Consider the following 13,359-nt stretch of genomic DNA (forward strand, 5'->3'; position numbering starts at 1 on the left):
GTGAGACCTGGAGCAAGTCTCTTTCCTCCGAGGTTCCAGGTTCCGGGTCTGGGCGGCAGTGGAGAACCCCCCGCCTGGGTGCTCGGCACGCTGGACAGTTCTCGGTGAAGGGTAGTAGAAGGTGTTGCTTAATGGAGCTGAACTCCTGGAGAGAATCCACGCTGGCTCCCCCAGAGCGGTGTGTGAGTGGGACCTTTGCTTCCTCAGCCCCCAAGTCTCCTGGGGAGAAGACACGCTATGACACGTCGCTGGGGCTGCTCACCAAGAAATTCATTTACCTCCTGAGCGAGTCGGAGGACGGGGTCCTGGACCTGAACTGGGCAGCCGAAGTGCTGGATGTGCAGAAGCGACGCATCTATGACATCACCAACGTGCTGGAGGGCATCCAGCTCATCCGCAAGAAGTCCAAGAACAACATCCAGTGGGTGTGAGTGCCTGGGCCAGGCCATGGCACCGTCCAATGGGTGCACGTGTCGGGGGCGGGGCCAGGAACAGTAGCCAATGAGTGTGAGTTTTGGAGTGCCCTCCCCAGCAACAAGCAGTCTGCAACAAGTAGAGGGGGTGGGGTGGTGGTGGGTGGCCAAAGCCAACCAATGGGTCTTTGGGGAGGGGCATAGCCAGTGTGTTAGTGGGACGGGACAGGTGTTAAATGCTGAAGTAATAGCCAGAGCAAAGGGTCCTAGTGGGGGAGTTCTAGGGTTGCAAAGGCCTGAGAGGACCCCGGTTCCATGTGTCTGGGTCCCTAGGATCTCCCCCTCTTAGGAAAGCCTCTTGGGAGCTGCACAGGTGTGCAGACTGCTCCCTACAGCTACAAGGTCTGAAAGAACCCTGGCATGAACCCTAAAGGAAACTCAGAAGCAGAGCCAGGGCTAAAGTCAATAGTTCCCTTCCATCTGGTGGAGGCTGGGGCATAAGGCTAGACCCAGGGGCTCAGGCTTCTTATCTCTATCCTATCCCCAAACTTCAAGCGCTGATCCATGACAGTTCCCAGGGAGCTAGGCACCACCACCAACTTGCACGACACCACTGGAGACTCACCCTGGTGTGGAGTTTCACTAGCTCCTTCATGCAGTTGTGCAGGGCAACCCTGAGGGTAGGGACGGTGAATATGGACGCGCACTGACATTGGGGGTTGCTCTGTGCCCAGAGGCAGGGGAATATTTGAAGACCCCACCCGACCTGCGAAGCAGCAGCAGCTGGGCCAGGAGCTGAAGGAGCTGATGAATGCAGAGCAGGCCTTGGACCAGCTCATCCAGAGCTGCTCACAGACCTTCAAGCACCTGACGGAAGATAACGCCAACAAGAAATATCCTTTCTGCAGGGAGCTGGGAAAGGGGAGTGGGGCTGCTGGCTGTTGAAATCTATACTCAGTTGATTTCTTACCTCCTTTCTTATCCCTCCTCTAGGAGGCTGTCGTATCTGTATCTTCCTCTCAAGCTTAGGGAAATTTGGGTGTTTCTTCCTTCCTTTCTTCCTTTCCAAAGATTTATTTGTTTATTTTATATATATATGTGCTCTATCTGCCTGTGCAACTTTATACCAGAAGCGGGCATCAGATCTCATTACAGATGGTTGTGAGCCACTATGTGGTTGCTGGGAATTGAACTCAGGTCCTCTGGAAGAGCAGCCAGTACTCTTAACCATCTCTCCAGCCCCTTTTTGTTTTTTTCTTTTGTGAGATCATGCCCAAAGTTTTAGGTGCCATGCCTGGTACCCACTCTGTTGTGTTGAAAAGGGCTAGAATGGGTGTTGGAGTCAGTTGAGATTTCCAGTCTTAATTTATTGTTTAGTTTTAACTTTTTTTTTAATTACATGTATTTATGGGGGGGGCACATTGTGCTGTGGCACATGTATGAAGGTCAGGACAAGTGGAAGTCGGTTCTTTCTTTCTTCCATGGAGGTCCCAAAGATCAAATTGTCATGCCTGAGGGCAAGTGTCTTTATTCTGAGGCATCTCACCAACCCATAGATTTTGTTTTGTATTTCTCTTCTCTTTTTATTTAGTCTTTGACAATTTCATGCATGTATACATTGACCATATCTACTTCCAGTTTCCCTCTCTGACCCCACTCCTCTGCCAACACAGTCCCTGCTTCTACTTCCTGAGTGCTGGAGTTATAGGTGTACACCACCATGCCCAGTTTATGTGGTCCTGGGGTTTGAACCCATGGCTTCATGCATGCTAAGCAAGCAGTCTACAAACTGAGCTGCATCCCCAGCCCTAGAGTTCCATTTTTTGTCTTATACTCTAGCCTCGACTGGCCTTGAACTCATGACAATCCTCCTGACTCAGCCTCCTTAGGAAAGTGTTTGGATTCCAGCTGTGAACTGCAATGCCTGGCTCAGTATGTGTGTGTGTGTGTATCTATATATCTACCTATATATATGTGTGTGTATATATGTACATCTATATATCTATCTATATAGGTGTGTGTGTGTGTGTGTGTGTGTGTACACATGTATAGTTGTTATTGTTGGAGACAGGGTTTCTCTGTATAGCCCTGGCTGTCTTGAAATTTGTTCTGTAGACTGTGCTGGCCTTGAACTCAGAGATCTGCCTGCCTCTGCCTTACAAGTGCTGGTATTAAAGGCATGCATCACCACTGTCTGGCCAGTGTTTATCTTTCCAAGCCTGGGTTACCTAGTTTCATGTAATATTTTCCTGCATGTTTCCTATCTTCCTGTCCCTTTATGCTGAATCATTTTTGTTGAGTCTGTACCATATTTTCAGCATCCTTCTGTTGATGGGCATCTAGGCCGATCCAATTTCCTTGTGGCTACAAACAGCCACACTACACATGGGTATGCAATCTGTTTGCTTTCCATCGGGATGAAAGATGGTGTGTGCTATTCAAAGAACAGGTTATGGCTGTTTGCAGTTTTTCTTTTCCTTTTTTTCTTTTTTGGTTTTCTTTCGAGACAGGGTTTCTCTGTAGCTTTGGAGGCTGTCCTGGAACTCGCTTTGTAGACCAGGCTGGCCTCGAACTCACAGAGATCCACCTGGCTCTGCCTCCCAAGTGCTGGGATTACAGGCGTGCGCCACCACCGCCCAGTATTTGCAGTTTTTTCTGACCTGTATCACGTGTGAGGATGTGATATTTGGAGGCTTAGGAGAGGAGATAAAAGCCCCTTGGCAGGCTGGGGGTGTGCATTTTGACAGGGCAGGCTGGGGGTGTGCATTTTGACAGGGCAGGGTGGGGGTGTGCATTTTGACAGGGCAGATGTTCTTCTTAACTTCCCTGCCCCTACACTGGCCTATGTGACTTACCAGGACATCCGTGCTGTGGGCAACTTCAAGGAGCAGACAGTGATTGCTGTCAAGGCCCCTCCACAGACAAGATTGGAAGTGCCGGACAGGGCGGAGGTGAGTTGGGAGACATTAGGCCTCAGTGCAGGACCTTTGCACATGCTGGCTCCTCTGAAAGGTATTTCCTTCTCCCTGCCTGGTGGACTGCTAGCCATCCTCAGGTTTCAGCTTGAGACTGAGTCACTTCCTTCCTCATCAACCCCAGACTAGATCTTCCCCTTTTTTTAAAAAAGCGTACCAAATCTCAGCTCTCTGGCCCATCTTTGACACGATTCCTTGCAAACTTACTATGTAACCAGAGATGACCTTGAAACTCTTATCATCTTGACTCTACCTCCAGAATACTGGGTCTATAGGCATGCATGACATCACTAGTTTAGGTGATGCTAGAGTGGAACCCGGGGCCTTATACCTGCTAGCGACCATTCTACCAGCTGAGCTAGATGCCAGCCCCTGTGAGGGTTTTAATCTTTACAAAAGAATGTGTTGCACAGCTCAGGGTGTGGCACATATTGAGGAGTCCAGAGATGATGTGTTTGAAGGAAGCATACTACAGAGGGGACGGAAGTCCCGCCCCTCGGCTCAGGACCCAGGCAGTAACAGAGGAAGCATCCTTGGGGTGACGGGTAAACTGAGTCTCAGAGACTACAAGAGTTCTTGCCAGATGAAGTGATCCATGGAGACCTGAACTTGTGTGTGTGTGTGTGTGTGTGTGTGTGTGTGTGTGTGTGTGTGGTCACTGTGGCCTATGTAGGGATATGGGACGGGGTGGAGAAACCAAGTAGAACTTGTTTAAGCCTGTGGTGAAAAGACCGAGTGACAAGCCCAGGATTTTGGAGATTGGAGACAAAGTTTGATTCGGGGGCTGAAATCACGGTTCCCATCTGTCCAGGGCTCTCTACCCCTGCCCACTTCTCTGTGCTGTTCTTAAGTGGGCTCCTCACCTGTGGTAGAGCGCATGTGTTAGCAGCTTAGCTGCTGCACATGCGCCCTTAGGAAGGGGCCTAATGCTGGTTGGCTTGACCTCAGCCATGTGACACCCTGAGGGAGCCACATGCCCCTGAACTCTCCTAGCTGCACCACAAGTGGGGCCCCAGGAGTTGGAAGGCCGCTTCCACAAACTTCATGGCAGGACCCAGCAGAGGCTTATTCCCCAAGGGAAAATCAAGGTGTCCTCCCTCCAAGGGGACTTGTAAGTTACCCCAGCTGGGTAGGGAGGACAGTGCCAGGCTCGGGAGCTGAGCTTGTTCCCACGGGTAGTCCCACCTGTGTCCGTTCATACCAGCCGACTTGGGGGTCTGTGTCCAGTATTGTGAGATGGTCTCTCCCTCCTACAGGACAACCTGCAGATTTATCTAAAGAGTACCCAAGGGCCCATTGAAGTCTACCTGTGCCCGGAGGAGGTGCAGGAGCCAGACAGTCCTGCCAAGGAGGCCCTCCCCTCCACCTCTACCCTCAGCCCCATCCCTGACTTCGCCGAGCCCAGCTGCAGCCCAGACCCTGGGATCACAGAGGCCGTAACGTCTTCAGGTAGGCACTGTGCTCCTTGGGAGGGGAGGTGGGCAGAGCAGGGGCTGTTCTTCCCTGTCCGCATTTGTTGGATGCCCAGCATTCCCGGCAGATAAGCCCGGTGTCCCCACATCTGATCACCACACTTTGTGTGTCCTTCGGTGATTTCGGCTTCCGCGTCTGTAGGTTGGACAAGAGCAGTTAATATTTAACTCTCAGGTTATTAAAAGGATTAGTGAGCTAATGTGAGCCAAGTGTCTGACCTGGCAGTAACTGGCAAGTGTCATTTCTACTGCCGAAATCGCTGTGAGGCTGGCTCACAGCCAAGCACGTGGCACTCAGTAAGCCGCAGTAAGTGGGGCATGTTTGTGGGGTGGGAGTTGAACCCAGGACACTATGCTTCCTAGGCAAGCGAGCACTTCACCACCGAGCCACATCCTCAGCCTATTTATTTTTGTTTATTTATTTATTTGACATTTTCAGTTTTTAATTAAAACCTTATTATAAAGAGTTTGTTAATTTAAGAAAAATTACACTGAAAGCAACCAGATTACCAGATCCAAAGTCTACAGTCTCAATGTATTCTTATACTGTTAGATTAGCTAAGGCCGCCGGGTGGTGGTGGTGGCGGCGCACGCCTCTAATCCCAGCACAGGGGAGGCAGAGCCCGGCGGATCTCTGTGAGTTCAAGGCCAGCCTGGGCTACAGAGTGAGATCCAGGACAGCCAGGGCTACGCAGAGAAACCCTGTTTCAAAAAAACAGAAAAAAAAAAAAATAGCCAAGGCGGAAGAGATGGTTCCATGGCTAAGAGAACAAAAGGGCCCGGGTTCAGTTCCCGGCACCCATGTGGTGGCTCACAACCATCCATAGCTGCAGTTCAGAGGAGCCAAGGCTTTTCTGGGGCACCCCCAAGCACTGTGAGCTCAAGCGCATGTGAACACACTCCCCATGTGCTACATGTACGTCCACGCAGGCAAAATATTCATATACGGGCCTGGAGAGATGGCTCAGAGGTTAAGAGCACCGGCTGCTCTTCCAAAGGTCCTGAGTTCAATTCCCAGCAACCACATGGTGGCTCACAACCATCTGTAATGAGATCTGGTGCCCTTTTCTGGCAAGTAGGCATGCCAGAAGGTTTTGTGCACAGTCTGCACGCACACTACCAACTGACCCTAACCTGAGTCTTTGTTACCACTTTACAAATGATTTATTTATATATTTATTTTACATGTATTTATTGTTATATGTGGACTCGTGGGTATGTATGCACGCGCATGCTGTGACGCGGGTGTGGAGGTCAGAAGACAACTTTCAGGAATTGTTTCCTACCATGTGGGTCCCAGGGATCGAACTCAGATTGTCAGACTTAGTAGCAAGCGCCTTTACCTGCAAAGCCATATCACTGGCCCCAGGTCTTTTTAATTGTTTGAGACACGGTCTCTAGCCTAAGCTGACCTGGAAGTTGAGGTCCTCTGTCTTCGCCTCCCTGGTGATGGGATTACCAAGTGTGTGCCACCACACCTGGTTAACTCTGGATTTCCAGAGGAGGGCTCAGAACTTTGTCTGGTGACAGTAGCTAGGTTTATTGTGGGGTTTTTTTGTTTTGTTTTTGGGTTTGTTTGTTTTGTTCCGTTTTGTTTGCACCGGGATTCCATATTGGGCCCTCCCATTCCATAGCATGTCTTGGAGGAGATCTCACTACTCCTGGTTTCGTGCTAGAAAACCAAGATGGAGAGATGCTGCAGTTTGGCCTAGGACAGACAGCTGGGAGGCAGCACAGTGCTCTGTCGACCCTTGGTCCACAGGGCCCAGTGCTGTGTCCTCAGGCACAGGATCAAGCCGGAAGGGCTCCTGGCTGGAGGGCCCACACCTGGCCGGGGGGGGGGGGGGGGGGGGGGGGGGGGAGGGGGTGGTGGGTGCAGCTGATGAGTCCATGGAGCCAGAAGCCACCTCTGCGGAATGGCCTTGCCTTCTACTGGGATTCTGCCCTGGGTCACGTGAACAGATTTCATCAGGGTCACATTCCACCTTTGTGTTTTTGGATCAGGATTTCCTTAAGTAGAACCCTAGTCAGCTTTTGTTGGATTTTTGTTATACTTGTTTATTGGTGGTGGCGCATGCACCACTCACAGCTTGTAGGCATTGTCTTTCTCCTTCCATTATGTGGGTCCTGGGATTGAACTCAGGTCACTAGGTTCTGCTGTAAGCACCTTGTCTCAGTGAGCCATCTTGGAAACCCTAGTGTCTAAAGAAAGACAGAGCAGGGATGGGCCTGGCGGGAAAGGCCAGGTGTGGTGCTCTCTCTACAGGACATAGGCTGCTTCTGTTTCTCTAACACAAAGGTTGACGCACTCCAGCCTTATGGGTCAAAACTGGCTTGGTTTCCTATGGCCAACCAGCTCATGGCTTTGAACTTCGGTTTTTCTTTGTCTTTAGTGGTTGCGCTGGGAACTGAACCCAGGACTTTGCATGCTAGGCAAACACCCCATCACAAGTTGGACCCCACTGCCTTGGTTTTTACATTTTTCAAGAGTTGGGGAGGGGACTAGAGAGATGGCTCAGCTGTTAGCAGCATTTGCTGTTCTTACAGAGGACATGAGTTCCAGTCCCAGCACCCACGTGGTGACTCTGTAACTCCAGTTGTAGGTGCTTTGACGCCCTCTTCTGACTGCTGCTGGCACTGTGTGACATGGCGCCATACATGCATGCAGGAAAAAAGCTCCTACGCATAAAATGAGTAAATCTAAAAAATAAATGAATGAAGGAGCCAGGCGGTGGTGGCGCACGCCTTTAATCCCAGCACTCGGGAGGCAGAGCCAGGCGGATCTCTGTGAGTTCGAGGCCAGCCTGGTCTACAGAGCAAGATCCAGGACAAGCACCAAAACTACACAGAGAAACCCTGTCTCTAGAATAAATAAAATAAAATAAAATAAAAAGAATGAACAAATAAATAAATGAAAGTGTTGGGTAGAGGGCAACTGTGTTACAGAGGCCACATGTGTCCCACAAAACCTAAAATACTGTCCAGCCCTTTGTAGAAGTTTCTTGACATTGATCTCATTCTACATGATTAATGGTCAGAGAGTCCAAGTGGCTTCTTTCAGATCTCTCAGCAAGTTAATGGTAGAGCTGGACAAGAGCCCAGACTCCAAGCTCTTCTCTGGGGCTCCCTTCTGTGTGTGTCATTCAGGGATCAGAGCTTCTCTGTGTGCCAGCCATCTGTCCCTTTGGGCACCTCCCCAGTCCCCTATCTTTCATGCCAGACCTGTGCCCCGCCCTGTCATCCCTCCTGTTACTCTACCCTCTTTGCTCAGCTGTCAACATGTACACAGCTCTCCAAAGTTACACCTGCGCATTAGCCATCCTCCGAGACCTTTCATGGAGACAGTGGCAAAAGCTTCACATCAGCTCTCTAGTATAAGACCTCAAGCCCTGAGGCTGGGGTGGAGCTCAGGGATAGAGTACTGGCCTAGCCACTGAGGCTCTGGGTTCTCTCTCCAGTACCCAGGGCAGGCAAGGGTGGAGTCAGTTTCCTTGCTACTTGATGGCCAATGAAGGGAGGAAATGGAAGTTGTTCTGAAGGTGTACATTACACACTTACATGCACACTCACTCACAAAGATGCGAACATGGGCTCCATGTTCCAGCTTGAAGTAGAGGTTTTTGTTTGTGGTTCTTTTTAAAGATTTTTTTAAAATTTTTATTTTAATTGTGTGTTTACCTCGATGTGTATACATATCACCACATATATGCAGTGCTCGGCAGAGGTCAGAAGAGGGCACCAGATCCCTGGAACTGGAATTATAGACGGCCGTGAGCCCTCTTGTGGGTGCCAGGAACCAAACTTGGGTCACCTTCAAGGGCAGTAAGTGTTCTTAACTGGTGAGCCATCTCTCCAGCCCCACAGTAGAATCATTTCTGAGGTGTGAGTGCCAGAGGCCAGGCCCAGAGTGGAGAGTGTAACAGTCTTGGGATTTAAGGTTCTGGCATCTCCAGAGGAATTGCTAACCCTTTGTGATCTCATTTTCCTCGTGATAGAAGGAACTTGAATTAAGAGTTGCTTTTATTACCTGTCCAGGCTCTGGCATTCTGAGATACAGGATCTGAAATTGTGAGGCTTGGGTTGGAGCCCATAGTCCCAGGTGTGGGAGACTGGGTGAGGCAGGGGGAGGGTTTGAAGCCAGAAATTCAGGGCCAACCTTGGCATCTAGTAAGACCAGGCTCAAGAGATATCTGGTCTAGTGGCAACAGCCTGTAATCGCCACTTCTTGGGAGGCTGGCCTGGACTACAGTGAGTTCAAGGACAGCGTAGGCAACTTATTCAGACCCTGTCTCTAAATAACCGGTATAGAGAAGGGTAAGGATGTAGCTCAGTGGTAGAGTGCTTTCCTCGCACATGCAAGGGCCTGACTTCTGTTCCTAGTACTACTTTTCACACACACACACACACACACACACACACACAAACTCTCATGAATGTTGCAGGGCCCATTCCCAGGGGGTGACACCCCCAGTTTGTGGTTTTTATTCACAGCTAATATGAACAGAGCACCCACCTGTGCAGGGTCAGGTGTGGTTTGGAGCTGTTCAGAGTAGATGGAGCAATCAATGTTACAAAGGATGGCTCCAGCCTTGCCATGACCCGCAGAGGGAGGAGAGCAAGGCTCACCCTACCCCACAGCTTCCACAGGCCTCCTGGGAAAGCTGGGGCCCTGAGTCCACAGCTGATAAGAAGCAGGCTGGGGTTTGCCGCCACATTCTTCTTCCATCGCCAGGCTCCTTACTGTGATCTCAGCAGTGTGTTAAGATTGCCAAGTGCTGGGGATGGAAGCTGGGTCCTATGCACTCCAGACAAATACTCTATTGCTGAGCTATGTCTCCAGTCCCAAGCTTTGGTGATGGTGGTAGTTGTAATTGATGTGTGTGTGTGTTCCATGCACATGCATGTGTAACTGTGCATACACACGCAGAGGCCAGAGCAGGACATCCTTTATTTGAGACTGAGTCACTGAATCTGAAGCTTGATATTATTTGGCTAGACTGGCTGGCCCGTGAGCTCTCAGGATCCACTTGTCTCTGTCTTCTAGTTCTGGGGTTATGAGCACTCACAGCCATGCCAGCCTTTACGGGGGTGCTGGAGATTTGAACTACGGTCCTCCTGCTTTCGGTACAAACTGTCTTAGCCACTAAGTGGTCACCTCAACCCTTGTTTGTTGTTTTGTTTGAGGATCTCACTGTGTAGTTCACACAAGTTTCAAACTTATGATGCTTCTGCCCTTGCCTCTCAAGGGCTAGAATTAGATGTAGAAGCCACCATACTTGGTATGAAACTTTTGTTCTAGGTTTTTCTGTAAGAATTTAATAGATTGATGGGGCTGGAGAGATGGCTCAGTGGTTAAGAGCACTGACTGCTCTTCCGGAGGATCGGGTTCAATTCCCAGCAACCATATGGCAGCTCACAACTGTCTGTAATTCCAGTTCCAGGGGACCCAACACTCATGGCAAAACACCAATGCACATAAAATAAAAATAAATAAATTTTTTTTTCAGAGCTGAGGACCGAACCCAGGGCCTTGCACTTGCCTAGCTAAATCCCCAACCCCAGTAAATTTAAAAAAGAATTTAATAGAGATTTTTACATTTGGTCTTTAGTCCACTTTGAGCTAATTTTTGGAAATGATATAAGGGTCCAACTTCATCCTCTGCACACGGACATCCCACTCTCCCAGACCCATTTTTTCTGTCCCTTGGGGGTGGGAGAGGCAATGCTTAAAAAAAAGATTTATTTTATTTTTTTTCTTTCTTATTTATTATGTATACAATGTTCTGCCTACATATATCCCTGCAGGCCAGAAGAGGGCACCAGATCTCATTACAGATGGTTGTGAGCCACCATGTGGTTGATGGGAATTGAACTCAGGACCTCTGAAAGAGCAGCCAGTGCTCTTAACCTCTGAGCCATCTCTCCAGCCCCTATTTTATTTTTCATTACTTGTATGAGGGCATGTGTGTATGACTACAAGTGCCCACAGAGGTCAGAGGAAGGGATCGGATCTCCTGGATCTGGAGCTACCCTTTATGAGCCACCAGATGCAGACACTGAGAACCAAACTCAGGTCCTCTGCAAACACAGCACACTGAGCCATTTCCTTAGCCAGGACTGGCCCAGGAGGATGCTTTTTTTTTCTTTCTTTCTTTCAAGACAGAGTTTCTCTGTGTAGTTAGTTTTGGTGCCTGTCCTGGATCTCGCTCTGTAGACCAGGCTGGCCTCGAACTAACAGAGATCCACCTGGCTCTGCCTCCTGAGTGCTGAGATTAAAGGTGTGCACCACCACTGCCTGGCCAAGTGGATGCTTGTTAAAGATTGGAGTTCTTGGGGTGTCATGTACCGTGATGATGTAGAGGGTCAGGGAAGCTGGAAATTCAGGAACGAGCAAATGGCTTCAGCAGCAGCCCTTTAATGTAGCAGGGTAGGCTGGGTACAGAAGCCTAGGATAGGTTTTGGGAGCAGACCTCTGCACGCAGTGGAGGGGAGGAGAGAATGAAAAATGAGACTTCAGTGACTGAAGAGACAGGGCATCGCCATGCCATCGAGTGGAGAGATGGAGGAGGGGCCAGCCAGAGAGCTGGAAGACTACTCCTGTGCTCAGGGCCAGACATGACTCTTGTCTGTTTGTCTCCAAAACCAGTGCTGATGCCCCAGCCGGTCCCGCCACCACCAGCAGCAACCCTCGTCCCCTTGGAAACCACTGACAACATGCTGGAACTGTCGCTCCCACTTCTGCAACAGACTGAGGACCAGTTCCTGTCCCCAGTCCTGGCCGCCAGCTCCCCTCTGATCAACTTCTCCCCACCCTTGGACCAGGACGAATACCTGTGGGGCATGGATGAGGGCGAGGGCATCAGCGACCTCTTTGACTCCTATGACCTTGGGGACCTGTTGAGTAATTGAAGAGTCCTACCTCCTCACAGACAGATTAACAGGCTCTCTGCCCTTATGGGGGACACTGGCCACTAGGTGTCATCCCTTGTGTGCAAGTGGCGCTGTTCCAGCCTTCCTTCCGGTGGAGGCCAGCTAGGGAGACTCGGAGGACATGAGTGAGGAGTGTGTCAGGGGCTAGGCCCTGGTCCTCCTCTTCTGAGCTCTGACCCCTTCATGAAGGACAACAGGCGCAGGTGGCCGTGTTCAGGGAGAGGGTCTGCCGCCTCCTGCTGAGGGGCAGTTGGACCCTGGCTTTTTCAAGAAGCACTTATTTTTGTATTTATTTCAGGTTTGTTTGTTTGTTTGTGCGCCCTGAGTTTTAGCAGGGAGATTTGTTCTAGTTTCTCCTCAGACAGGCCCTCCCATGCCCACTGTCTAAGGGAACATCTGGATTTCCAGGGGCCCAGGGCCAACTCCTTGGCCATCCTTCCACAGTGGTACCTGGCTCTCGAGGAGACTATCCAGTTTGCTTGAATGTTAATTGCACTTAGGCTTGTAATTCTAGTAAAGTGCAGGGCCCAGCCACGGCGTCAGCTTAGGATTCTCCATCTCTTCCATCCCAGAGAAGGTTCCAGGAGCTATGTTGGGGGAGGTAGCATTGAGGTACAGGAGCAGGCAGCCAAGAAGATTCCCTTCCTGTTGGATCTCTTATCTCTCCTGAGCCTCAAAATGTAAACATAGGCCTTCAGGAATTAGGCCAGAAGAGCCCCTGGGAAAATCAGGAGGCAGGTGTCATGCATACTGGAGATTACCCAAATCAGAGCCTCTGCCTTGTCCTGGTCAGAGACCTGGGAGGTGGAGGAGGAGAGACAAGTATGAGGAAGAAGACCAGAAGCACCCTGTGCTTCCCTGGGAGACTTTTTTTGGTTTCCTGGTCACAGTTGTTGAAGGGGGGGGGGGGGGATTCCTTAAGGACCAGCCTTCCCAAGCCCTCCCTCCACTTCCAAGGTCCCAAGTGACAGGAGCTTGGGGACAGGTTTGTACCTTTTCCCCACTGGAATGCTGAAGGGATGATGGGGCAGAGGGTGGGATGCTCTTCACTGCAGAGTAGATCTCAGCAGCTCATGAGGAGATGGTGTGGGGATCTGGGAAGAGCCTTGGGCTTATTTCCCCATAGGCTGACCATCCAGGGTCCCTGTGGTCCTGATGGGGACAGGAGTCTCCTAGTCTCCCTTGCCCTTCCTGGGATGGAGGATGCTGGGCTGAACCAAGGCCATGTGTTCTGGAGAATATATGGTACACCCCGGGGAAAGAGATCCTCCACCCATCTTCAGGGAGCTCCAGTTTCTCAGGAGCTCAGCAGGACAGCACTTTTTTTTTTTTTTTTTGTAAGTTTGTAGCATTAAATTGATTTAAAAGATGAAGTTGGCTATGCCAGGTTGCTCCTAGCTGGCTGACTGGCATTTGAAGTTTAGATGTTGGGCTAATATGAATTGATGTCCATTTGGGGATACTTTGTCTTATTCTTAGCTCAACTTCTTGGGCCCCCAAGTTAGTTCCCTCCGAGGAGTGGTCAGTGTCTCACAGCTGCCCCACTTGGAGTTTGCATACTTTTACATC

At 50.2% G+C, this 13,359-nt stretch overlaps 1 protein-coding gene across 2 annotated transcripts; it reads left to right on the forward strand.

The window, feature by feature from the left end:
* Positions 1-46: 46 nt before the first annotated feature.
* On the forward strand, positions 47-13,102 carry E2f2 (E2F transcription factor 2). 2 transcript variants are annotated; one of them, XM_036180063.1, is made up of 5 exons: positions 47-427; positions 1,148-1,306; positions 3,250-3,364; positions 4,645-4,837; positions 11,507-13,102. In XM_036180063.1, the coding sequence occupies exons 1-5, from the start codon at positions 132-134 to the stop codon at positions 11,767-11,769; spliced, it is 1,026 nt and encodes a 341-aa protein (XP_036035956.1). In that variant the 5' UTR covers positions 47-131; the 3' UTR covers positions 11,770-13,102. The 2 variants fall into 2 exon arrangements, with proteins under 2 accessions (XP_036035956.1, XP_036035957.1); XM_036180064.1 differs by having other exon boundaries at positions 363-421; positions 1,150-1,306.
* Positions 13,103-13,359: the final 257 nt, after the last annotated feature.

Source organism: Onychomys torridus, chromosome 2, assembly GCF_903995425.1.
Source record: "Onychomys torridus chromosome 2, mOncTor1.1, whole genome shotgun sequence".
In the NCBI taxonomy this organism is placed as follows: domain Eukaryota; kingdom Metazoa; phylum Chordata; class Mammalia; order Rodentia; family Cricetidae; genus Onychomys; species Onychomys torridus.

Coding starts and splice junctions, on each gene's coding strand:
- E2f2 (XM_036180063.1), top strand. CDS start 132: ATGGAGCTGAACTCCTGGAGAGAATCCACGCTGGCTCCCCCAGAGCGG. Junction 3,365..4,644: donor AAGTGCCGGACAGGGCGGAG/GTGAGTTGGGAG, acceptor TCCCTCCTACAG/GACAACCTGCAGATTTATCT. Junction 4,838..11,506: donor AGAGGCCGTAACGTCTTCAG/GTAGGCACTGTG, acceptor CTCCAAAACCAG/TGCTGATGCCCCAGCCGGTC.